General features: G+C 35.1%; 2 protein-coding genes across 3 annotated transcripts in view; one reads left to right on the forward strand and one right to left on the reverse strand.

The window, feature by feature from the left end:
• LOC5575621 (oxysterol-binding protein-related protein 9) overlaps positions 1-27112 on the forward strand; it is a 251354-nt gene that overhangs the window by 111856 nt on the left and 112386 nt on the right. The gene's annotated exons all lie outside the window — the stretch shown is intronic.
• On the reverse strand, positions 12143-13583 carry LOC5575618 (elongation of very long chain fatty acids protein 4). Its single transcript, XM_021844003.1, has 4 exons — positions 13057-13583; positions 12651-12988; positions 12434-12573; positions 12143-12364 (listed from the first exon to the last, which is right to left on the reverse strand). Exons 1-4 carry the CDS (start codon positions 13224-13226, stop codon positions 12149-12151), a joined length of 864 nt encoding a protein of 287 aa, XP_021699695.1. The 5' UTR covers positions 13227-13583; the 3' UTR covers positions 12143-12148.

A 27112-nucleotide genomic window follows, 5' to 3' on the forward strand; every position in this document is an offset into this window, starting at 1 on the left:
GTTATTTTTCTTCTTGGCATTACGTCCTCACTGGGACAGAGCCTGCCTCTCAACCTCCACAGTCATTACCTGATAGCTTTCTTTGCTAAACTTGCCATTTTTGCATTCGTATATCGTGGGAAGTCAAGGAAATTTCTATTACGAAAAGATCCTTCAGCATGGCTGTGCTTTGTAGCCGCAGACTCTAACCACTCGGCTAAGGAAGGCCCTAATTATTAACAACACATAACATTCATTTGCCGTAGCAGCTCAGAATTTTTCACCTGCTATTAAAAGTAGAAAATGCTTTAATAACATAACTGCATCGCTTACAACACTTTTTGTCTAAATCTATATAAATAAAAATGGAATAATGTTTGTATGTCACGAAATGGCTCACGAACGGCGCAACGGATTTGGATAATTCTTCCCCCATTTTGTTCGTCAAGGGTTCCGACGTGTTTGTGTGTATAAAAGTTTCAGGATGTTCACCGGGAAAGTAGGAGAAACGGGACTGAAGGGAACTGTCATTTTGTATGGGACGATTCATAGCGGTTTTCAACAGCCTACTTGATGGCAAGACGAAGTTTGCCGGGACCACTAGTAAATAATAATTTTATTCGACATTTGTTTCAAAACTGGATGTTCTATGTAACTCATTAGTACTATACCAGGGAGGGAGCTTCAGAATCATTTTCAAAATTTTATTTTGAATCCTCTTCAATGTTTTGTTTCCGGTATTGCAAGTTGCTAGTCCATATTGATACAGCATACAACATGGTTGGCCTGAAAATTTTGTTGAAGATCAAAAGCTTGTTCTCAAGACAAAGTTTTGATTTTCTGTTAATAAGTGTTACATTTAACTTTTTTTTAACTGTTCTTGTCCCTCCGTTTGGTGTTTTTTTTTTTTTTTTTTTTTTTGAAGGGGGCGAACGATGCAGCACAAAGATGTTTTATATACCTAGTTCCGTACAAATATTTTTTTATACTTCTTCAGCTTCACCAACCTTACGCGCTTCGCGCACTTATTACAGTATGGCCCATAAAAAAAATCGAAAATTGTTTGAACGTGAATTTAGCATCCACAAGTGTTATTTTCATTGTTTTTGTTAGTGAATGTAATTTATGATTATTGTAGTATATTCTGACATAACTTCGCTATCCAGGACAAGTTTTGTCATATTTTTCTTACTGTCCCATATAATGTAATAAAGCAAAGAAGCTCAAAGGTTTTGTCCGCACAAAGCAAGAAACAGCGTCTGATTGTCGTATACTCTGGTGATAAACTTTCCACCTTCAAAAATCACACTTTAATGTTTGAAATTTTAATTTGTTTGGTATCAGAGGATGGGAGAGTTCTTAGAGAACTTGTTTTTCATGATCACAATAAAATATTTTGCCAGAGTCATAGTTTTGAGAGCATTTGCGTCTTATAGGTTTGATATGCCTTCATTTTTTGTTAAAGTTGAATAAAAAATAAATACGGAGGCCTATAACAGATTTTTGGGGATGAAATTTGTTCCTTCGGTTAGAGACAACTTATATCAATACTAGCTCATAGGTTTTGAGCAAAACGGAGCCGCTTATCACACTTATATGAAGGTTCAATGAAAGCATTCCAAAATGAACCGTTTTTTCGAAAATATGTTTAAATCTCCAATGTCCTAGGTATGAACCAATTCTATCATTTGATATGGGCGTATGCTAGAGACAAGGCCTGCGAAGAAACTGACGTCATCGTTGATGTTTTAGAAGTTTTCATCAAACAGATATTGAACTCGACGTCCGAATGATAAAATTTGAAGGTATGTTTCCAATTCCTCTCTGGTAAGGTGAAAGTAACAGATAAAGATCATGTCCAAAGTGAAAAACTGAGTCTAAACAGATTGTACAATACAAGTAATGAATAATTTTTATGTTTCATTCACATTTTCTATGTCAAAACTACCATAAAACATAATATGACGATTTTCGCATTTTTTTATGGGCCATACTGTAGATTAATTGCTAGCAACTATTGGTTGTAATAGTTTATAGGTAGGGCTGCGGGCCCGAAAAAAATATATGGGAAAATTTTCACCGATAGAATATTTTGAAACCTTCCGATTGTAAAAATATAAACCAAATACTGATCCCTAGCGTGAAAAAATCCGATATACATTCGATTTTTTCAATCGTCTGGTTCAGCATGCCATGTAATTGATCATCGTAATGATAAACAAAAAAAGGATGGATCTTTTTTGAACTTGTATCTAGGCTTCAAATAAGTTACAGTAATAATTGCTATATGTATCTTATAAGTTGTTAGTAAGTTGTAAGTTAATATGCTTGTATAATTTTAGGTGTTTTTGCATGTGATAAAAAAAAACTTTCACTAGTGTGCATAAATCAAGCATTTGCATACAAACAATTTCAAAAAATACTATATGTTATTCTTGCTCTTTTTTTCATTGGACTCCGCGAAGAAATCAGTTTGGTGAACATGTAGCTATGATACAAGATCAACCATGAAACCATTTATTTTAGACGAAACGATTTCATATCATGTACCGTTTTGTCTAAAACTCCGGACAGACGCATATTCCGAACATTTCCGATTTTTTTGTATGGCTATTTGGTTGATATGTTTCGCTGAAATATGTCATCAAACCACCTGAAAATGGCATTCAGTTGCAATTTAATTTTAATGTCTTTTAATTTATTTTATACTTCGGGAATTGTGCTGGTTCACTATTTCGAAGTCAGTAAGACTAGCTCAAATAAATTTATTTGCGAAATTAAAATTTGAATACGTTTTATTCGTGCTGGTCGGAATTTGAATCAAGATGTTCGGAATATGAGACAGAATGAACGCAGTGTTTGGCATTTGAACCAAAATTTTGTTCCATACTTTTACGTAAAAACAATACTAAACATGTTGAAACAAACATTTTTACCGGCACTCCCAACAACTAACAGCTAACAGTGCCATCTTCGGAATATGAGTCAAAACGGTATATAACAAGTTACGAAAAGCTTTTTTCAATGCGTGCATTGCAAAAATTAGTTCTTATATCCTTCGATGTGCACAATCAAAAATATGTGTCCTGAATTTGTCTGTTCTACGAGAGAAAACATTTTTAAAAAAAAGTGCAATTTCCTCTTTTTTGCAAGGACATTAAAACGCTAAAAGAGTTGCATGATAACCTTGAAACGTTGAGAATTCAATCGTTTTCTATTTTACTGTCACAAACTTTGAAGTGTTACAGTACAACTCAATTGCTGTCATGAGCAATTGTTTTATGAGCCCATAAATTTAATTCGCTTTCTGCTACAAGTGGACGCTTACACTTGATTGATTGGTTGAACTTAAGCTACTAAACATAAGAAATCTGCCGCCTATTGCACGCTAAGATATGAGTGCACCCATGACCCGTTTTTTCGCTAATCATAACATATTTGCCAAATTAACCTCTGTTGCTTCATACTGTCCATAACGACTATGTTATAAACCAATTATTTATTAGGTGTGAGAAGCCCTGATATGCTGTAGATTTGTGCATCACTGCTTTTTTTTCCTCCTCGGAATTTCCCCCACATCTTAGTGAATTTGTCGGCGCTTGAATGGTGTCTTGCCTAACATAGTGATCCATTGACAGGAGCAAATAGGTGTTTGGAAGGCGTGTCACTAGTTTACGCTTCAAACTGCACGTCTTGTCGAAATGAGTGTAGCAGAAGATTTCGATGACTATAATTTGATATGTGTTTGGTTGTCATTAAAGGTGAAGAAGATAACTGTTGTTTGTATTTTCAGAATTTAGCTATTCAGTCATTAAACAAAAAAAGTAAAGGAACTATAATTTGAGTGATGAGAACTTCATTTTGATGTTAATCGAAATTGATGAAAGTTTACGAAATGATTGAACCCCGAATTGTGGACACTGTGACCTGAAATTTTTAAATAATCGTTCATTAAATTAGTGTCGATCCGAAATATCCGTAAAAATGGTCAGTTGATAAAAATCATGAAAATAAATCAAAACGAATTCCATATCATATTGGAGATTCTGCCATCCAATAGACTCACACCTGAAAAATATTGTCCCACCATAATATTCTCCCACCGTGTTTGCCATATATTGGATGATGTTGTGGCTTACAAAACCATCATGTAACGCACATGTAACACACACTGTTGGATTGTGTATTGAATGCAAGGTGCGTGCTTCTACTAAACTGCCATATAAACCGAGGTGTGAATATTTATTTCCACACGTTTAAAATTTGCACTACAATCTATTCGTCATCAAAACGAACAATAGAACATAATATTTCTTCCTTTAGCAACATTCTTCATCAAGATTTTAAGAATGAGTTTTCATTATGGGATGATAAGTTTGTACGTACATTACAGTACTAACGCGATTGGAACATTTTTCTAAGTTTCTCCATAATATTTTCCATATAAACCTACTTCGTCTTTGGGCCACCTTTAAATCACCACGTAGAAAGCTGAAAATTTCACAGAACAATTTTCAAACATTTTTAAAATTTTGAATCGCCCTAGTGCAGAGCTTCTTGGGCGGTGGTAGGTCATTTGGCATGAAGTCGTTTGGCATAAAGCCGTTTGGCATAAAGTCGTTTGGCATATTAATCATTTGGCATAAAGTCGTTTGGCATAACGGTCGTTTGGCATAATAGTCGTTTGGCATATTGAGTTTGAAACCAAGAATTTCTTAAGATGAGATTCGTTTTTACGTTTCTATTGAATCTTTCTGATGACATCAGGCTTAATGTGGAGTCAATAATTGACAATAATTGGTACAAAATGTCACTTTATTCTACAATCATATGCTCTTGAATAAACTAAAGTATATTAGGAAAGTTAATGTCAAAAATATTTCATAATTTATGCAGAAATTACCCTTCTTTCAAATATAAATTTTTCTTTTGAGTTCCACTATTGGAATAATTTTTTGCACTGAAGATTTTGATATATTTAGCACTTATTTACCCTTCTTTCAAACATTGGATTTATTTTTAAATATGATGTAACCAAATTAAAGGCATAAAAACTATCTGTTGATTTGAAATTGAAACAAATTTCACCTTCTTTTATACATAGGCTGTTCTTTTAAGATTTCTTTATTTTTTTAGATATTTTGTTGTTCCCAACTGACATAATGGCGGCAATTTATAACATTGATCTGCTCAAGTTATCAGCGAAAAGAGATATTGATTACTGCAGTTACTTTGATGGGTTGTGCTACTTTTCCCGTAATGTCCGTTCCCCGAATGTCGTTACCCCGAACGCCAGTATCCCGAATACCAGTTCCCCGAATATCTCGCTTCAAAAAAAAGTCCACTTCCCCGAAAAGTTTGTGCCACTCATACTTGTCGTAACTTTAAACATTTCAGGGTGGTGTACGAACTGGCCATCTAATATGCACCCTTCTTTATTTAATTGGCGGTTCTTTCGAGTTTTACCGTCCTCAATATTTTTGCCAACATGTGTATAGCCAAGGATGACAGAATACCTGCTTCTTTTGATTGCTTATCGTTCTTGCTCGTTCACCTTCCACTAAAGACTATTATAGCACCTATTTAAACTGCATCACTTTTCGGGAAAACGAGTCATTCTAGGAACTGGCATTCGGGGAACCGACATTCAGAGAAACGATATTCGGGGAAAAGTAGGACTAGAGCTATGATTCTGAACGCAATTTTCGATGTTTTTTTCGTTTTATTATGCCGCAATAGTTTTTGGCGTCCAATCTTCTTTTGATATAATCATAAATTTTGCCTTCTTCTAAAAATAGGCTGTTCTTTATATTTATACAGTTTTAAATTTTATTATTTAGTCAAGCTAAATGTTCATCATTTATATATTTCGCAATTCTTGCAAGATGTGCTGTTAGAATAATAATTACTTTAGAACCTGTAAATATTCAACATATTTTTTTGCAAACACAAGATCTCCTTTCAAGATATGCTGGAAAAATATTATTTCAATCACAAATTTTCCCTCCTTTCGATAATTGACAGTGTTTTTGATGTACACTTTCAAAATTAAAATTTATATTGAATCGTTCAAAAGTTTTGCCACATATATTTTCTTTCAAAAATGTGTTTTTCATTTGAGTTATGTTGTGAGAAGATATTTAGTGTTAGAGCCCTAAACATTTTAAACTAAAAATGATCTGCTCTCGTATATAGGCTATTACTGCATTATGCTGCAATAATAGATCTTTGGATAAGATACAATATTTGATATTTTGCAAATACATTTTTCCTTCTTCTACCAAGTTATTTTCATCAAGTGTAACGTACAAACTGGGACAGAGCTTGATCTGCAGCAAAATATGTGCGTTCCATTTATTAATAACAGTGAACTTTCTTTGCCAATTTACTATTTTCAAATATGTATATCGCAACAACTCAACGATACTTTATGTTCTGGGATGTGGAAAAAAATATTATTCCGAAAAGATCTTCCACCAGACCCGTCACGAGTTTTATTTAGCTATGCTCTCTAATGTCACTACAATTTTTGACATTCATAGCTTGGATTATCTTTGAACGACCACCACGCTTATTAAGAAACTACGAAAAAATGTTGCTGTGGGCTCAGTGATGTTGATCTCGGTAAAAACTTCGAAAATGCCGATATTCATTCTAACTCAATCATATGCCAAACGACCATTATGCCAAACGTATTTATACCAAACGGCTTTATGCCAAACGACTTTATGCCAAACGGGGTACAATTTTCTCGGGCATCTGCATGATTAACTTTGGCATGGGAGGTTTTCCCGGCCGAATTGGCTGAAACTTTGCAATAAGTAGCACTTCGATACGACGCATAATGTGACCAAATATGAGCTCAGTACCTTTCAAAAAACCCCACTGCCGAAGTGAATCAAAAGTGCCAAGAATAAGATCCGGCTCCCTATGTGCATGGAAATAAACATAAATTTACAACATTTTTTTAGCTGTGTAGGTTGATTTTCACGAGATGACCGATTTCACGGTTGTTCCGGATCCTATTAAGGGCTTTATGGTGGCCCATGGTTATAGGCATGAACAATCGAAATCATCCGTTATGTTTTATAATTATGATTTCTGTTATGTTTGGAAAAAGGATGCAAAGGTCTAGGCTTATTTTCACGGAATGTCTATTTTTACGGATGTCCCGGATTATCCTGAGGCAGTTATAATGACCACTCAGGTCCATGAAAAATTCAAATAATCTATTACGTTCTACAATAAGGAATTCTGATGAACTTGCAAAAAAAACGTAGCTGTCTAGGATTATTTTCATGAATTGACCATTTTTACGGATGTTCCGGACTTTCCAGAGAACCAGGTTGTTTAACATCGGAGCCATTCCCCAACATGTTTGTGGCTATCCCTTCACTGCTTGATAAGATTGGGTCACTAGCCAACGAGTCCATTCAAAACCTAATCCGTAGTTGCTGACCTGAACAATCGAAGTTGCACAGGGGATTAATGAATGGGGCTTGGGAATAGCTTATCATTCTTCAATGTGCACAAATCGAGAGCCAAAAGTCAATAACGGCGCCGGCCACGTCCTTACGGTCATCGGGGAAGGGAAGGAATGTTAGTAAGACAACCGTTGTTACTAGAGACCGAGATCACCTCTGCATCTCCACAGTTGTCATGGAAAGTATATTGGGTTAGTGGGATAAGGTAAAGATCTGGGAGTCACCAGTGGTTGGTGATGCGATCCATGATATAATCTTGCCTAATCGGATTCACGATATACTTCGATAACCGCATTGTACCCTGAACAAGTGTTCATTACTCGCCCACGCAAGAGCAAGCGACGCGATCAATAGATCAAACACTACTAAGGATCCACGGCGCGTCTTCATTTCAATACTTGACCGACGCCCGAAATGTTTGATCCTGCCCTCATCGCCCGCCCCCGCAGGAGCAAGCGTCAAGATCGAGGAATCAAACCAACTCTTCAAAACCTGAGCTTTTTGATTTGGAAAACGAGAAAAACAGACATATTTGCAACTCACAATAATGGGGACGGTTTATGTGGGGCGGCTCTAACCCTTGGACTACTAGTTCCTTCAACTAAAAGACAAAAGTTTCGAAAATCGGTTGGAGCGTTGCTGAGAACGAGCATTTTGAAACCTGTAGGTTTGTCCAGCAAATTTACAGTTTAAATTAACGTAACGGGACACCATAATTTTGCGAATTCAAGATTGTTCAAGATGACAATTCAAGATGACGAAGCGGTTGAGTGGTAGAGTACGTGGCTTACAATCGGAAGGTTCTTGGCTCGAATCTCAATGTATGTTATTTTAACTTTTTTTTTATTTTGTCGATCATAAACGGATGCGCGACTCAGCATTTTTGGCATTTGAATCATGATTCCGAGCAATCAGCAACAAAAACCTAACGCGTGTGTTGCGTTACGGCATGAGTCTAAATGATATCATGAGTCTAAATCATGGTGTATTTTCATAAGATGAAAACACACTAGAATCATGATATCATGAGTCATGTTTTTGGATTCCGATTCCTACCCGTGTAGAGTAACTTTTCGAAGAATGGTCCGATTTTAGATCTTTTTTATGGAAAGACGTATCTAGACGAGTACTAAGAGAATCCAAAATATGAGAGTTCTAAACTGCCGTTCTACGCATATTTGTCCCGCGGTCCATAAGGTTTACATAGAACATGGGACAAGTAGGTGTAGAAGGGCAGTAAAAGAAGTATTTATTTTACAATGTCAAAAAATTTGGCAATTTTAGTAATGCGACTATTTGATAAAATACGATTTCAAAGAATCAAGAATTCATTTGAAACAATTAAACTCGCTCATTACAATGTCATCAAATACTCTTCTAATTAATGTATACATATTGTATATATAAAGTCATATGACATTTAAAAAACAATGATACAGGACTTTTCTAAAAATATTGGTAAATGTCTCAATTTTTAATAACTTTCAAGTATGTTTTAATAGTATTTTCAGTCAAATTTAAGTTGTTCATACAATTTAACTTATTGTCTCTCATGTTCTGCATAACTTTGGAAATATTTCAGAGTTTGAAATTTAGATATCTTGATGTAGATGTGCGTGGAATGTGTCTATTGGAGAAAACTTTTCTGTGACATGTGTCTATTGGAGATTCTATTTTCGTAACATATTTTTGTGCTATAGGATGAAGAAAGACAATATCTTGCTTCATTAACAGGAAATATTACTGATTTATCTTATTTAGCGAAGTTATTAGCGAAAGAGAGGATCGATGGAGAGAAAACGCTCATATCTAATAGGCCCTATTGAAGTAACAGTGTAGAAGTGTTGAAATGCTCTTAGAACACTTAAAAGCTGAGACGTAGGCTCTGCTCCAATGGAGACGTAATGCTACAAAACAGAAAAGGAACAACCCTAACTATCATTTCGATGTTTAGGTAAATTCGGACTGCATTATTATCAGCTTAGTATCAACAATTATTGGAGCAGCATAACACAAAAGCATATATAAACATTTAAAAGGAGAAAATTCGGACAAGCATCCATTCAGCCAAAAGTCCATAGCGGAATTTAGGGCAAGTGTGCCAACTTAAACAAATAGTTCTCTAAGTTTGTCCAAAGCTTATCAAAACCACCAATACGATATTAGTTTCTTATCTTTCCATAAACACTGTGCCATTGAAAATTAAAATAAATTCGAAAAGATTTTGTTTTGAAGCATCTCAAATATCATCCAAAATAACGTATTTTTTTCAGCAATATGGGGCAAAGGGACCACCGAATAAATATTAAATGAAACTATACGTGTTTCTTCATTTTCTATTTATATTACCTATATAAGCATCACTGGATCAGCAGTAAATAATGGTAAAATCTTGATGTAGATAAGTAAAAAAATACTAAACATGCCAAAAAAGTATGTTATTATTGAATGTATGGAGAAAAAAATCACTTTAGGGGCAAAAATATCGGCTATTCCTCTTATCCCAAATTGGATTTCGTATGTAAAAATAAATACTTTTTTCGTTCAAATGCCACTTCAACTTACGTATTTGAACAGTTGCTCAATATACCGTCCATTATTTACTTTTTGCCATGCTGTTTAAAAACGATGAAATCTTATAAAAATCACTGAAATTTGGTTGTTTACACAAAAGTCGATGAAAATATGTGAAAAAATATAGTAATTTTCATCACATTTGGTTATTGTATTCAGAATTATAGAGGATCATATCGTTAAATTGGAAAAGAAATTATATTTTCTCGTTTTGATACATAGCAGGGGTGGCTTACTTGCCTCTATGGCACACTTGACCCAAAGTCGGCTACGCCAAACGTACCGCCAAGTATCTCCGAATTCAATGCTACTCATGTCCATTCTAAACATTATTTTCGTAAGATGTTTTCCTACAGTCGCATCAATTGTACAGCCCACAGAAGTCTGCCTATTTTAACTTTTCAATAACATTCGTTTGGTTATGCATTTCACACAGATTTTGCTAGAGAACTGGCGTCCAAAGTTATCCATCAGCAAAACTATTGATAGTTCGAGTTCGACTATATCTTAATGGAAATTATTGCATGTACAAAGCATGTTGAAACACATTACCATTTGTAAAAGTTTGTAAAACGCGAAACCTAAGCCGATTATGAAATCATCCGTAAAAGGTCAATTACATCAATTCGTCTTTTTACTTAACAAAGAGCATTATTATGGCCTGTGAAATGCATTAATATATTTAAAAAATCCATCGCTGTAGATTTGAAAATTTCAGGAGAACGTTTCTTCGAAACGTTGTGCACTCGAGAATGAGAAAAAAATAATGAAGAAAATTAAACAAACTGGTTATCTGTGAGCTCGCCTCTCACTCCCTCTCTCTTTCTCTCTCTCTCTCTCAGTTTAATACCAATGGTCAACGAAAGTATTTAGCATCGTTAGAGAGAGTGTGAGTCAAAAATTGATACAGTCAGCTTTCGTTCGTTGCAATAGCCATCTCAAATTGCTCGGTGACATCATAAAAAATCGCTCCCATTCTCTTTTTTTGGAAATCCGAAACAACAGTTCCACTACTTGTCAAAGTTGACAGATACTGGCATCATTATTTTCATTTTTTGTTAAAGAGCGAAAGAGAGAAAATTTCGCCATGAAGTGAACTTTAAAACTGTAGCCCACCAAGTAAATGACTTTTACTAATCGGACAAAATTCCCAGCTGTCAAACTATCTATGACAATAGAAATTCAGGGCTACCACTGATAAACTGAACGGAAGAACAATTGAACAATGAACGAAATTCGCCTTTACGTCGAAGTTGTTTGTTGGACAACTCTCGTAGTTTAACCTTTCAGTCGTCGCGTGGTTTGCCACCGTCAAAACCACCACGCTGATGTTGTGTACGATAAGCGAGGTTTTTTCACCACTGTTGTACAAAATACAACAGCGCGACGAATGAAGTGTTAACTTGAAATAATCATCCTATACTTGGATGATAAAAATCAATTTTTGAAAATTTATTTCTTCTTCATCCAAATAAAAGTAAATGCAAATAAACTCATTCTCAACCCTTCGCGGGGATGACATCGGGTTAAAGTAACTGACATTTTTTTGAAATAAGAACAAGTTTTGGCCCATTCTCACCCTTCAGACCAAGAGTCAAAGTTAAAACATTTCCCATAGTGGAATCGTAATTAACGTTTACGACACCGGCAAATTCAAGGTACTTCAGAACTTGAAGTTTGACACGCTTAAAAGCTACTGTGAAGCGGTAAAAAGATTCAAAAATTACACACAATTTGGGATCCCAAATAAAACTCTGCAAACATTTGGCCTATTTTACCCATACTAACTTCCACTGAGCATTTCTTCCGGTTTGATCTTTTCGACAGAATTTCCACAGTAGCATTTTAAGACCTAAAACCATCCAAATATTCTAGGGGAAGTTGAACTTTTAAATTGAGCTTTTACCATGAAAGTATGGGCCACCCTATTGTTCAGGATAAGTAATCGTTGTATTTGTCCGTAGTGCTTATGAGTCTCTTCTTTTAGAGATTTATAATTGAGAAAGATATTTGTTCATGTATATTTCTGTCTTTAGGCTTAATAAAGATAGTAATTTCCAGCTATGAAGGTGTTCTTTTTGTTCCATTATTTCAAAAACCATTCGTCTAGTTTATAACTCTTTGTGTTTTTGCATAATGCTAGGACTAGTTTGTTTACCACTGGTTAAACATCTTCCACCCTTCCTGTAGGTACTAAAATAAAAGTTGAAAAACATCGACAGCAACACCACCATATAAGGCAAATAGATCAGCACCAATACCATGGGGATTGAGCAACTACTGCGCATAGCGAATCCAACGTTTACCAAAATGCTCAACAGCTGAACCTATCGAAACGCAATGGAAGATAATTAAAACTCAATATTTGTGCCATAAATGACGGGCTATGCACTTACAATTTGGAACACCGTGATGAATTTCTTGACGGCAGTTAACTTGAAAGGCAATTGTTTCGAGAAAATCGCCACCAGGTAATAGGAATACATAAACATGTGCACCGTCGAGTTGACAATGATCGTGTATGTCAACATACTTCCTGTGAGGGTGAAAAGAAAGAGCAAGCAAAACCCTTAAGCATATGAGTCTTCGTACTCGTTAAGCCGGTCAACTTACCTCCGACATATTTTGCAAATATCCACGCGATGGAAAATGTGCAAGCATGGTGATAAACGTGAAGTACACTGATCTGGCTCTGTTTCTTCCTCAGTGCGAACATAACCGTCTCAATCAGTTCGATTGCCTTGATCACATAGTTGAAGTAGGATCCATACATGAACCCTACAGCACTCGCATTGGTGGAGTAATCCGGCAATTTGCATGAATATAGATAGTCAAACGTCCAGCCGTGTTTGAAGAAGTGACGAATTAATAAGTAGCATGCTATCACTTGGAAGAGGTTGTAGCCGATCATGAAGTTCTTCAGCTCGAAAGGTTTCCGATTTTTCATGTAGCTGTTGATATTAAGATATTGGAGTTAGTTTACATTCCAATTCATGACATGTTCACACTTTGGGCTTACTTTGGTACCCAGATATAAATTGCTCCAAAATACAGCAGCAGAATCGATATGGGCCACATTGGACTATAAAGCAATGGTAGTTCCTCTGTCCGTTTGTCTGCCAGATCATCCACTAAGAATGTATACCAATTCTCTAGTCCACCAAACGTACCCGTGGAATTGTAATCCATTTTGTCTGATTGAATGTATTGACTACTTTGTCATGAAAAATATAAATTTTCACTCTTTGAACTATATTTTCACTATCACTTTTATATTTGTACAGGTTGTAACAGACATACACGACAAATTCGTTGCAAACTCATCGGCAGTTACGGCAGGTCTTTTCGCATGAATCGATGTATATTGTCTTTTTCCCCGACTTCTCAACTGTTGTTGCTGTGGTGCGACCGCTCGACTGTCCGGTCATACAGCAACTGAGGAGAAGATGTTTATTTCGCGACACACTTGGCCAAACTGAGCACCGTTCGATTGTGAGAAGGAGTGATGCTACCGGCTGGCTAGGACATTCGGCTTATTTTTCGTTGATATATAATTTTTTTATATTTTTTTTTTCGCAAATTAATGATCTGACCGAAAGCTTTAGACTAGGAGCATTTGCTCAACGTGATATCAAACACATTAGTAAAATGCGGATTGACGAGAAAAATCGTTGGATATGGAAAAGCGGGAATGAAAATTGCCTTCGAGTTAAACTAATCAGCTCAATCATATGCATATTAATGGAGAATATTCTCTTTGCAATTCTTTTATGGCGTGAGACGCCGGAAGATCAACAACACGCACTTTCCTAAACTGCCAGTAAATATCTAAGATCGTCATGTGCTCGTAGCTATTAAACTTGAACTTAAAATATACTGGCTGTTGAGGTGACATTCGGTTTAATGCGCGCTTTTTGTCAACCACAATGACCTTAAACTCGTTTGAAGTGGTTAAAATGGTGCCATTACGTGAACTGTAATTTTTGCTATGTTAGATTAGTTCTTGATCTCAAATGGATCAACTCGTATTAAGGAATTTTTCTTTATTATTGGGAGAAAAATGCCATTAGTAGAGCTGTGACAATTAGTACATAATTAGTGTCTTGTGCTAGAACCGTAAAACAGCGTTGCATTCATCAGCGAGCTAGCATTTATCGAGTGACCCTTCGCGTGGAGAAATCAATTGATTATTTTATGTTAAACCATTTTTTTATGCGTGATTGGTGTCTCTCAATCTACTTTTGTTTTGTAAGTAAAGATTTGTTTGCTTATGCATTGCATTACAAAAAGTCTAAATTCTACAAATAGTATAAGCATGGTAGTTTCTGTTTTTTTTTACACCGTCTGCAGCCATAGGGTGCGACTTATTTTTTTTAAATGACTCAAAACCAAAAATTCGTGTGCTCTTCTGATTTCAAATCACATAAAAATGGAAACCTCAAATTTTAAGATTTAGAGGTGCCTCAAGCGACTTAAGGGGAAATTTTCAAATTATGAAATATGACCGTCAGTGAAGTCTTCATTACTTTGTATTTTTCAACCGATTTTGAAGCTTTTAGCATCATTCTCTTTTAAATTAAATTTATGAGAAGTTTGTAGGATATCAAATTTGTCTTAAATCAAAACTACACACTTAAATTATTTTTCGGATTCCTGTGAAATCACAATAGCTGAACGGCTCGGTGAAATAAATTAACGGATTACGGTAAATTTTTACAGTATTCGGTAAAAATTCACCGGAATCTGTAAAATTTCGACGGAATTGCGGTATTTTATTTCACCGAACTGTCAGCTGTAGAGATTACGGTGAAATTCACGGATTCCGGTAAAATAACCGGTCTTAGTTAAAAGTAGTTTTCACTAAATTGTTCCTCTTTTTACTAAAAAAAATCATCTGTGTACTGTTTAACTAAAATTTATGAAGCACATTGTTATAACTTCAAGTTGAAAAGTGCATATATTTTAAAAATTTCAAAAATATTTTTGTTATAAAATTTATGAAAAAATGCTTCTGAGACCTCTTGAATGTTTAAGAAATGAGAAAAACTAGTTTCAGCTTAAGTAGCAAGGCTGTATGTTTTACATATCACAAAAGAGCTTGGTGATATTAAAATAATTTCAAAGCTTTTTCCGTTAATTAGCCGAAAAATGGAAAAAAAAGAAAATTTAAGGTTTTTAACCTTAAAAACTTGAATTTTTATTATTGCTCAAAATCAATAACTAGAAAAGGCTTCACAAAAAAAATGAAACAGGATAAAGATGTTCAAAAATAAAAATTATAAAAATCAAAAACCAAAATTCATAGATTTGCGAATAAAAAAAATCATTGCACAATAGTAGTTTACGGAACAAGTTGCAGAATGATGATTTTTACAGCACGAGTCGTAAATTTATTTACGACGAGTGCTGTAAAAATCGAGTTCTGCAACGAGTTACGTACAACATTTTTTGCTATTTCATAGAAGGCCACTTGAGGGTATCAGAAGTTATATCGGATTGCATTCCCCATCATTTAACAATTTCTAATGTTGATTTACAATTTTAATGTTGATTCATTACACAACTCAAAACAGTTGCGTAATGAGAAAGCGTTGCGTAATGAATCATTACAGCACTGGTTTTAGTTGCGTAATGATTATTGCCGCACTGCATACTTCAGTGCAGGAAAGTAGGCCGTTTCATGACAGATTGACGTGAGGAAAAACAGCCTATTACGATGAGAAATTGCAAAAAACGATTTTAGATAACTGAAAATGATATTTAGATCGAAAATAAAAATTTGGGTATTAGAGGGTTGAAACCTACTAAATTTACTTCAAAAGCATGTAAAAATACTTGGAATCGGTGGTTATGGTCAAACAAAAAAAAATAATTATTTATTTGGAGAAATATTGAATATTATACAAACTTTTCGTGAATTTGATTTTTAAAAGAATGATGCTAAAAGCTTCAAAATTATTTGGAAAATAACAAAGTTAATAAAATTTTCCTGAAGGTCATATTTTATAACATGAAAATTCACCTTCAAGTCGCTTGCGCCACCTCTAAATCTTAATATTTTGGATAAAAATTTGAGGTATTCCTTTTTATGTCATTTGAATTCAGAAGAGCAGACGAATTTTTGGTTTTGAGAACTTTCGAAACACAAGCCGCACCCTGTTTTCACCCTTCACAGACTGAACATATCTAACATTAGAGAACGGACATACGGAACGATCAGTGGACCAGAGAAGATTTTTTCGTTTGACGAAAAGTTTTCAAAGTGGCACAATACGCCTAAACGAAAGACGCCGCTAACCACACGGCTACGAAGCACCACTCAAAATAATAACTGTGAAAGTCTTGATTATTATCTTCAGAATCTATGAACATAGCTAGCATCGGTATTTTCAATACTTTTGAACACTTTTCGCATTAGTGGCAACTTGGATGTTACCCCGTGAGCAAGGATAAATGATTCCAGATAAAAATGGGAAATCCATGCTTACTATTTTCAAAATATGAAATACAATAGAGTGTATGCCATAGTACCAGTTTTCGCCTTTAGTGTTCATTGCATCACTTCAAAAATATGTAAAAAGCATTCTCAGAATATGCTGGGAAAATAATAGAATAAAAATATTTTTTCGTAAAATTTAAACTCCTTTGCATTTTGCAATAGTGTTCCTAAATTCGACACCTCCCACAAGAAATCAATGAAGATGATGAATTGAGGAGCGAAAATCAATAACATGGTGAATACTCGTGCTGGTGATCCAATATTCGCCCATTCAGTATTCGCTTCAGTTTTAATAAGCATAAGCATAGATGACCGCACAATTCGTAGTTGCTACTCCGTGATTGACTAGAACAATCAAAGTTGCACAGAGATTTAATGAATGGAGCTTGGGATTGGCTTTCCATTCTTCAATGTGCACAAATCGAGAGCTCAAAATCTAAAAGTCAATAACGACGCCATCCACGTTCTTATGATCATCGGGGAAAGGAAGGAATGTTAGTTCGACAACCGTTGTTACTAGAGACCGAGATCACCTCTGCATCTCCTCAGTTGTCATGGAAAGAATATTGGGTTAGTGGAATGAGGTATAGATCTGGGAGTCACCAATTTTTGGTGATGCGATCCATGATATAATCACGCCTAACCGGATTCGCGATATTATTCGATAATCGCATTATACGCCAAAGAAGTGTTCATCACTCGCCCACGCAAGAGCAAGCGACGCGGTCAATAGATCAACACTGCTGACACTCGCGGCCCTTTTACACTACTACGGGACGACGCGCGACATGTTGGATCCTGCCCTCGTCGCCCGCCCCCGCAGGAGCAAGCATCAAGGTCGAAGGATCAAACGCTACTCTATTCGCTTCAGTTTTAATTACAAAAAAGTTCCTGACCAGCTTTTACGTTTTTCCTACAAAACATTGATTGAAAGCACTCATATTCAAAAGTCTTGAGATTGATTTAAAAAAATGTCTTCCTTAGGGTGGCGAATACTGATACACGAACTTTTTTTATTCAAGATCTTTATCAAGCAGTTTCATATGGCCGATATAACGATCAAAATAGAATAACTTCCAAACTATTTTATTCAACAACTACCGAAAAGCTAAACATTACATATACTGTCCAATTGCAAAGTATATGTAATGTTTAGTTTTTCGGTAGTTGTTAAACTTCCACTCGGCTGGTTAGCCGTAAACCACGATTCATAATTAAAAACAAGTATATTATTCAGATAATTGATTTCTTAATGAAATGTATTTGAATTTCTTTTATTACTTCAGTATTATAATTATTCCATCGAAAATTGAGATAAAAAAATATTTTTAGTTACCAGGAATTTATAAATTTTTCACAATATAACCTCTCGTGATTATGATTTTGAGGTGAGGTACACCTCCTTCTAAGTACAGTGGCTCTATTTCATATTCATGCAGAACACTATTTTCACATCAAGTTGGTAATACAGTCAACTCCCCCTAATTCGATATTGAAGGGAGCATCGAGTTAGGGAAGTATCGAGTTACAGAACGCAAAACCAATGCAACTGCGATCCAAGAGACCATCGAGTTAGCCATGAAAACCAACCTTTTAGTATGGTTCTCTAACTCGATATCGAGATACAGAATATCGAGTAAGGGATAATTAACTGTTAGAGTATTAACTGTAACTGGAATCGGTGGTTATGGTCAAACAAAAAAAAATAATTATTTATTTGGAGAAATATTGAATATTATACAAACTTTTCGTGAATTTGATTTTTAAAAGAATGATGCTAAAAGCTTCAAAATTATTTGGAAAATAACAAAGTTAATAAAATTTTCCTGAAGGTCATATTTTATAACATGAAAATTCACCTTCAAGTCGCTTGCGCCACCTCTAAATCTTAATATTTTGGATAAAAATTTGAGGTATTCCTTTTTATGTCATTTGAATTCAGAAGAGCAGACGAATTTTTGGTTTTGAGAACTTTCGAAACACAAGCCGCACCCTTTTTTCACCCTTCACAGACTGAACATATCTAACATTAGAGAACGGACATACGGAACGATCAGTGGACCAGAGAAGATTTTTTCGTTTGACGAAAAGTTTTCAAAGTGGCACAATACGCCTAAACGAAAGACGCCGCTAACCACACGGCTACGAAGCACCACTCGAAATAATAACTGTGAAAGTCTTGATATTTATCTTCAGAATCTATGAACATAGCTAGCATCGGTATTTTCAATACTTTTGAACACTTTTCGCATTAGTGGCAACTTGGATGTTACCCCGTGAGCAAGGATAAATGATTCCAGATAAAAATGGGAAATCCATGCTTACTATTTTCAAAATATGAAATACAATAGAGTGTATGCCATAGTACCAGTTTTCGCCTTTAGTGTTCATTGCATCACTTCAAAAATATGTAAAAAGCATTCTCAGAATATGCTGGGAAAATAATAGAATAAAAATATTTTTTCGTAAAATTTAAACTCCTTTGCATTTTGCAATAGTGTTCCTAAATTCGACACCTCCCACAAGAAATCAATGAAGATGATGAATTGAGGAGCGAAAATCAATAACATGGTGAATACTCGTGCTGGTGATCCAATATTCGCCCATTCAGTATTCGCTTCAGTTTTAATAAGCATAAGCATAGATGACCGCACAATTCGTAGTTGCTACTCCGTGATTGACTAGAACAATCAAAGTTGCACAGAGATTTAATGAATGGAGCTTGGGATTGGCTTTCCATTCTTCAATGTGCACAAATCGAGAGCTCAAAATCTAAAAGTCAATAACGACGCCATCCACGTTCTTATGATCATCGGGGAAAGGAAGGAATGTTAGTTCGACAACCGTTGTTACTAGAGACCGAGATCACCTCTGCATCTCCTCAGTTGTCATGGAAAGAATATTGGGTTAGTGGGATGAGGTATAGATCTGGGAGTCACCAATTTTTGGTGATGCGATCCATGATATAATCACGCCTAACCGGATTCGCGATATTATTCGATAATCGCATTATACGCCAAAGAAGTGTTCATCACTCGCCCACGCAAGAGCAAGCGACGCACAGTGGGACGGAATCAAAAAAAGTGGGACATGTGGGTTAGCGTTTTGGTGTCTTCTGCAATGTTTCTTCTTTTTAAAAGTACTTTATTATAGAAATAAACAAAAATCGTTTTCAATTGTATACACTGAGAAAAAAAAAATAACTTTTTTATTTTTTCTCAAAATTGAAAACTACCTAAGGAAGTATTGTAGGTAACGTCATTTGTAGAAACTTTGTCGAAGACGAAAAAATTCTAGCTCTCATACTTACTAAGTTATATGGTAAAAATGATGTTAACCCCCTTAAAAATGATTTTTTTACAATATCTTTTTATATGTTTTTTTTTTAATTTTTACAATGTTCTACAATGTTGTAGATACTCCAAAAATACACATTTTTGCTGAAGAGACTAAAGCGCTATCTCTTATTTTGAAAGAGCTATGAACTATTTCTTCTTTTTTATACGTCACCTTTAAGGGTTAACAGCTTGCAAAGTTGCAGGTAGTAGCAGTTAATTTTGACGTTATACTGTTCAGTAACTTACACACTTTCAAAACATATATGAACCAGAGCGGGATCCAATGGGATCAATAATGTTTTTTAAGTTTAACGATCTTGATGTTATAACATAATATTGCAGTTTTCAACAATTATGATGGACATATTATGCTTCTGAATAATTTTATATTGCTTTTGAGGTTCATATGTATTGCAAAACAATAGTAAGCAATTGGTTTCAATATTGGAGTACCTTTTTAACTCATGTTAGAATATTGATTTATTTTCGGAGATGTTTCCTTCATCCAAATTTAGTTCATATTTGTTCAACAAATTCATCGAATTCTAATATTTTCTTCTGCTGGAGTTATAATTAAAGCTCATTTAAATCATTTTCTTCCCAATCTTCATCGTCGGAGGAATTTGACCAATCGTTGTGAGAAACATCTGGTTCTTTCAAACATTCCAATACTTCTTTTCGAAACGGAATACTTTTCCTCTTTGGAATTTTTCGCATGGATGAAATCAGCGGATCCGAAGATACCATGAGGCGGTTGAAAATGTCCTGATTGGTTGCTACACTGTTAAAAAGAAAAGTATGCTTTATTATTTGAGAATACATAAATATTTGAAAAGTTTACCGTGAGCATTTCCTTGATCAATTTTCGCGAAAACTTTTAATGTCCTTATTTCGACATTCTTGAAGTTCTTCAGATAAAGTTCCGACTGGAACGATGCAATGTCTGACTATTTCAGCGCCATGAATCAGAACACGGTGAACACTGGATGGCATTTTGTACCAGTCGTAATGCTTTACATATAGCTGAGCAGATGTTTCTCACAACGATTGGTCAAATTCCTCCGACGATGAAGATTGGGAAGAAAATGATTTAAATGAGCTTTAATTATAACTCCAGCAGAAGAAAATATTAGAATTCGATGAATTTGTTGAACAAATATGAACTAAATTTGGATGAAGGAAACATCTCCGAAAATAAATCAATATTCTAACATGAGTTAAAAAAGGTACTCCAATATTGAAACCAATTGCTTACTATTGTTTTGCAATACATATGAACCTCAAAAGCAATATAAAATTATTCAGAAGCATAATATGTCCATCATAATTGTTGAAAACTGCAATATTATGTTATAACATCAAGATCGTTAAACTTAAAAAACATTATTGATCCCATTGGATCCCGCTCTGGTTCATATATGTTTTGAAAGTGTGTAAGTTACTGAACAGTATAACGTCAAAATTAACTGCTACTACCTGCAACTTTGCAAGCTGTTAACCCTTAAAGGTGACGTATAAAAAAGAAGAAATAGTTCATAGCTCTTTCAAAATAAGAGATAGCGCTTTAGTCTCTTCAGCAAAAATGTGTATTTTTGGAGTATCTACAACATTGTAGAACATTGTAAAAATTAAAATAAATCATATAAAAAAGATATTGTAAAAAAATCATTTTTAAGGGGGTTAACATCATTTTTACCATATAACTTAGTAAGTATGAGAGCTAGAATTTTTTCGTCTTCGACAAAGTTTCTTCAAATGACGTTACCTACAATACTTCCTTAGGTAGTTTTCAATTTTGAGAAAAAATAAAAAAGTTAATTTTTTTTTCTCAGTGTATACAATTGAAAACGATTTTTTTTTATTTCTATAATAAAGTACTTTTAAAAAGAAGAAACATTGCAGAAGACACCAAAACGCTAAAACCGATAGTTTTGGCGCAAACCCACATGTCCCACTTTTTTTGATTCCGTCCCACTGTGCGACGCGGTCAATAGATCAACACTGCTGACACTCGCGGCCCTTTTACACTACTACGGGACGACGCGCGACATGTTGGATCCTGCCCTCGTCGCCCGCCCCCGCAGGAGCAAGCATCAAGGTCGAAGGATCAAACGCTACTCTATTCGCTTCAGTTTTAATTACAAAAAAGTTCCTGACCAGCTTTTACGTTTTTCCTACAAAACATTGATTGAAAGCACTCATATTCAAAAGTCTTGAGATTGATTTAAAAAAATGTCTTCCTTAGGGTGGCGAATACTGATACACGAACTTTTTTTAATCAAGATCTTTAGCAAGCAGTTTCATATATATATATATATATATTTTTTTTTTTTTTTTTTTTTATTGATTTTAAATAAACATTAACAAATATCAATTATCTAATACTGTGTACAAATCAGTGGCATGTCTTATCATAGGAGGAGTGTTTTCTATGTAATGAACATATTTACCTATTATTACTAACAGAACATCTCTATGTTCTCTACCAAATCTATTCAAACTTGGAAATTTCAAATCATTAAACTGTATAGTATTCGTTAATTGTAATTTCAAACCTACTAATTGCAACATATACGCCCATAAAACTCTACTTTGCACACAGTTCATGTATTTATGCGGCAAGTCCTCAACCAACCCTGGACAAAATGTACAGAATGGGTGAGGAACTCGCCCATGCCTATGAAATTGTTCCATATTTGGAATCTTTTCATTTACGAAAAGGTACAAAGAGGAAACTTCATCAGAATTTAGTCCTCGATGATGAACATGTTTCCAAATTGTTTTCCAGTGCTGTTGGCGATACTTTTTTTCAATTTCTGGACGCGAAAGTTTTGCTACGTAGTATGAATACAACGATTTTGAGCTCATCTGGTCAGACACTGACGATGGCAAAATTGCAAGTTCAGTTGCTATGAGTTTTATATACCCGAATCCGGATGGGTATACTGTTCTTTGTGCTGCATCTGCTTGATCAGATCGAATGAAATGATCTCTAATATAACTATATTCATTATTTACTAGCTTGTAAAATCTATTAACAAGTAATGATTTGCATTTCCTTTCCACATCATGAAGCCCTAATCCTCCTCTATTTTTAGGTAATATCAGTTGCATATACCCAACTCTTTGCTCATAATTCTTCCACAAGAAGCTTCCTACCAACGATACAATTTTAGCTCTGTATTTACTAGGTAGTTCTATTATTGAACCCACGTACCAAACTTTCGATAATGCGAAAGTGTTGAGAAATTTTACTTTTTGTATTTTGTTCAAGTTCCTCGATTTGTGCAGCCACAATAATTTTGATAGGCTGCTAGAAACATTTATCCAGTTTTTTTCGATCATTTCTTTGAATACATTACAAAACAAAATTCCTAAAATTTTAATACTTTCTCTTATATTCAACCATTGTGGCTGATACAGCAAATCAGTGCCACCTCCTATTATCAAACCTTCTGTTTTGGAAATATTCAACCTAGCTCCTGAAACTGCTCCAAAATCGTTGAAAGTATTCCTGATTTGCTCTACTTTTTCAATGGAATCTACTACAACACTTACATCGTCGGCAAAAGAACCTAGAAAGTCTATATCACCATTACAGATTTTCCTCAATTTCTGCATCAGTGGTTCCAAATAAATAACAAAAAGATGCATAGACAAGGGATCTCCTTGTCTAACAGATCTTTTAATATGTATTTCCCTACTTAATCTTCCGTTTATTAAAATTCTCGAAAATGACATCGATCTTATTTGTTTTATCAAGTCAATAAATCTACGATTGATTCCCATCCTCTCCATGGTTCCTAGCAAGAATGAATCTTCCACTCTATCAAATGCTTTGTCTAAGTCAAAGGAGATTAAATACGCTTTTTTCCGTTTCAGCTGCAATTCTGCAATCTTATCCCTTAGAGAACACGTTATTTCAAATATATTATGATCTTTATTCGCACATTTTTGATTAGGCGAAACTATATAATTCATAACTTTTTCTAATCTCATTTTAAGTATTCTGGAACAAAGTTTGAAATCAAAATTCAACAACGTTATCGGCCTGAATTGATTTATTGTTTGACTTTCGCAGTTATTTTTCTTTTTCACCAGAATCACGACACCGTCACAAAAAGTTTTGTGGACATGTCCATCAAGGAAATCATTGATCACTTCTGTAAAGTCTGTTTTGATAATGTCCCAAGTATCTATGTAAAACTGTTTCGTCAATCCATCATTTCCCGGTGCTTTGTTTGAACAACTTTTCTGAATTAAATTAAACACACATAATTCATCGACAAATTCAGTTAGATTATCATTTTCAACCAAATCTTGTGGTAAACGTTTTTCCGGGTAAAAATCCGTGTTGTTATTTACGAGTTCAGAATTGAAAAGATTTTGAAAATGTTCAACAATGTGGTCTTCTATGACATTATAATTTGAACAATGATTTCCATTGACCTCCATGTCTTTTATTCGTGTTTGATTGAATCTGCGTACTTTTTCAGCCAAATGAAAAACTGAAATCGGCTCACCAGCTATAAAATTCTCATTCTCATTCAATTGAAAAACTGAAAACTCTCGTTGCAATTTAAGCATGATTCCCTTAATACGATTAATCTCCACAATTTTGAGTGGATTTAGCAAGTATTCTTCATAAGCTCTCCTAAGAGCACAATACCAAATTTCCATTGTATCATTGAAAACTCTATACATTTCCCTTGTCTTCCACTTAATGAATGATGCTATTTTTGGTTTAGCATATTCTGTCCACCAAATGAGTGGTGAACGATAATACCTTTTCTGTGAAGTCCAATAACGCCATTTTGACGTAAACTCTTCCCTATTCTGTTCATTCATTATCCTCGATTTATAACGCCACATGCCGCGACCAAAGATTCGACCTAAATTTGGTAGTTTTAGTTTAATGATTAGAGCTTTATGATCTGAAAAGGAATTTACATTCATCTTTCCGCTTACTATTGATTGCTTTAAATCTGACGAAACGTATAATCTGTCTATTCTTGAACCGACACCAGCGCGCACAAATGAATAGTCCACGCAACTCACATTAACTGAAGCCCACGCATCTTGCAAACGCAGCTCTCGAATTAATGCTCTCAAATTCGTGCTGTAGTTAGTGCAACGTTCGTTGGAACTGTCGATCGAAGACTCAATACAGTTGAAGTCCCCTCCCACCACCAAACACTCTGATGAATTCCGCAAATAATATGGAACAACTTCAGCAAAAAATGCTTCCCTCAATGTACGATTGTGGGATCCGGATGGCGCATATATGTTGCAAATAATTAATCGATTTGCTATTTTGATTTTGATTAATCTTGAATCTAGACTTTTTTCAACTGAATTGTAATTTATATGAGATTTGATTGCAATGGCTGTTCCTCTTTTGTTCTGATCAATATTGTAAATTATGTCGAAACCGTACATTTCAAAATACTCTCCTTCAACTTCTTGCATCATGACTATATCTAGCTCCATTAAACGCAGAAAAGGACTTGAACGATTCTATTTTAGTTAGATTCGATATGCCATTTAAATTAATCGTAGCAATGTTGTACGAAACAACCGAAACATCTGACACACTACTACTCATTTTCAAAGATCAACAAAACAAAAGAAACGCTCAAACTAACTTCTACTTATCTTGTTTAGATCACTGACGCCTAAGCCGCTTGCGGCTTGCATTACTAATGATGGAGTTCATCGATGAATCCGAGATATTGCCGTCGTTATCCGTTTGTTCCATGAGTAACTCGTTGAAAATGTTCTTAGACACCACGCTTGTTCCAGTGAGTACTGGAAGCGTAGTCACTCTCGTTGAACTATTTCCTTGCTTCGATGTATTGCTGAGTTCCCGCCTCGTAGTATCGGTTGAAGAGCTGCTTGAAGTATTGGTTCTTTTTTCTTTGTTCAACTCATTGAGATTGGTCATTGTTAGCGCATTGTTCGCTCCGCTGTCCTCTCGAACCGTGTGACGATTACCTGTAGGCCCTCGTAGCTGGTTCGCATAAGAAGAACCTCCTCGGTTCAAACGGTCGTTAACGCTTGTACGATTCTGAAGAAGCTGTCCTACATCAGCACAACGCATGCCAATGTGTACTGCTCTACCACAGTGACGACAAGTAATGAGCTGGTTCTTGTGTGTAACGAGTGTGAAATGCCCGGCAATGTTGATGTACGATGGTATTTGTTCTTGTAGGCGAATCCGTATTGCTCGTACTCCATTTATGATGCCCTTCAATGGCGATGGCGACTCCCACGTTTCGTTTTTGATCGACAAAACTTCTCCAAACCTCGACATTTCTTGCTTGATCAAATCATTTCCCATTTGTGGTGGCAAGTCATGCACCTTGACTAACGTCGTGCCATCTTCCATGTGCAACGGTACCGTGAATTTGTAATCTTCATATCTCACCTCGTGTTTCCGATCATGTGTCTCGACAATTTGCATCGCATACTCCTCGTCATCAACTTCAACATACGTGATCCCTCGTGACAAATTGGCTTGCACTGATCTAATCCTTTCTGACGCAATAGCAATGATGTTGAATAAGTAATCCGTAACGGTCTCAATCTTTGGCTTTTTCAAAGCTTCGGAGAAGTTAATGACAAATGTTCGTTCTCGTAAATTGCCGCTGTTAGACGCCATGTTGTCCGTGTTTGCGTGTGATCGTGTGTGATAAATTTTAAACACTACTGATAACTATTTTTCACCAGCTTTCGAAGACACGTCTGCTCACACCGAAGTCTCGATATCAACTATGGCCGATATAACGATCAAAATAGAATAACTTCCAAACTATTTTATTCAACAACTACCGAAAAGCTAAACATTACATATACTGTCCAATTGCAAAGTATATGTAATGTTTAGTTTTTCGGTAGTTGTTAAACTTCCACTCGGCTGGTTAGCCGTAAACCACGATTCATAATTAAAAACAAGTATTTTATTCAGATAATTGATTTCTTAATGAAATGTATTTGAATTTCTTTTATTATTTCAGTATTATAATTATTCCATCGAAAATTGAGATAAAAAAATATTTTTAGTTACCAGGAATTTATAAATTTTTCACAATATAACCTCTCGTGATTATGATTTTGAGGTGAGGTACACCTCCTTCTAAGTACAGTGGCTCTATTTCATATTCATGCAGAACACTATTTTCACATCAAGTTGGTAATACAGTCAACTCCCCCTAATTCGATATTGAAGGGAGCATCGA

Source organism: Aedes aegypti, chromosome 2 (genome assembly GCF_002204515.2).
Source record: "Aedes aegypti strain LVP_AGWG chromosome 2, AaegL5.0 Primary Assembly, whole genome shotgun sequence".
NCBI lineage: Eukaryota > Metazoa > Arthropoda > Insecta > Diptera > Culicidae > Aedes > Aedes aegypti.

Excerpts from the sequence above, each read along its gene's own strand:
- LOC5575618 (XM_021844003.1), bottom strand. The coding sequence starts at position 13,226 with ATGGATTACAATTCCACGGGTACGTTTGGTGGACTAGAGAATTGGTAT. Across the intron at positions 12,574-12,650 it reads ATTTGCAAAATATGTCGGAG|GAAGTATGTTGACATACACG; the intron begins GTAAGTTGACCG and ends TCACCCTCACAG. Across the intron at positions 12,365-12,433 it reads TCATCACGGTGTTCCAAATT|GTTCAGCTGTTGAGCATTTT; the intron begins GTAAGTGCATAG and ends GCGTTTCGATAG.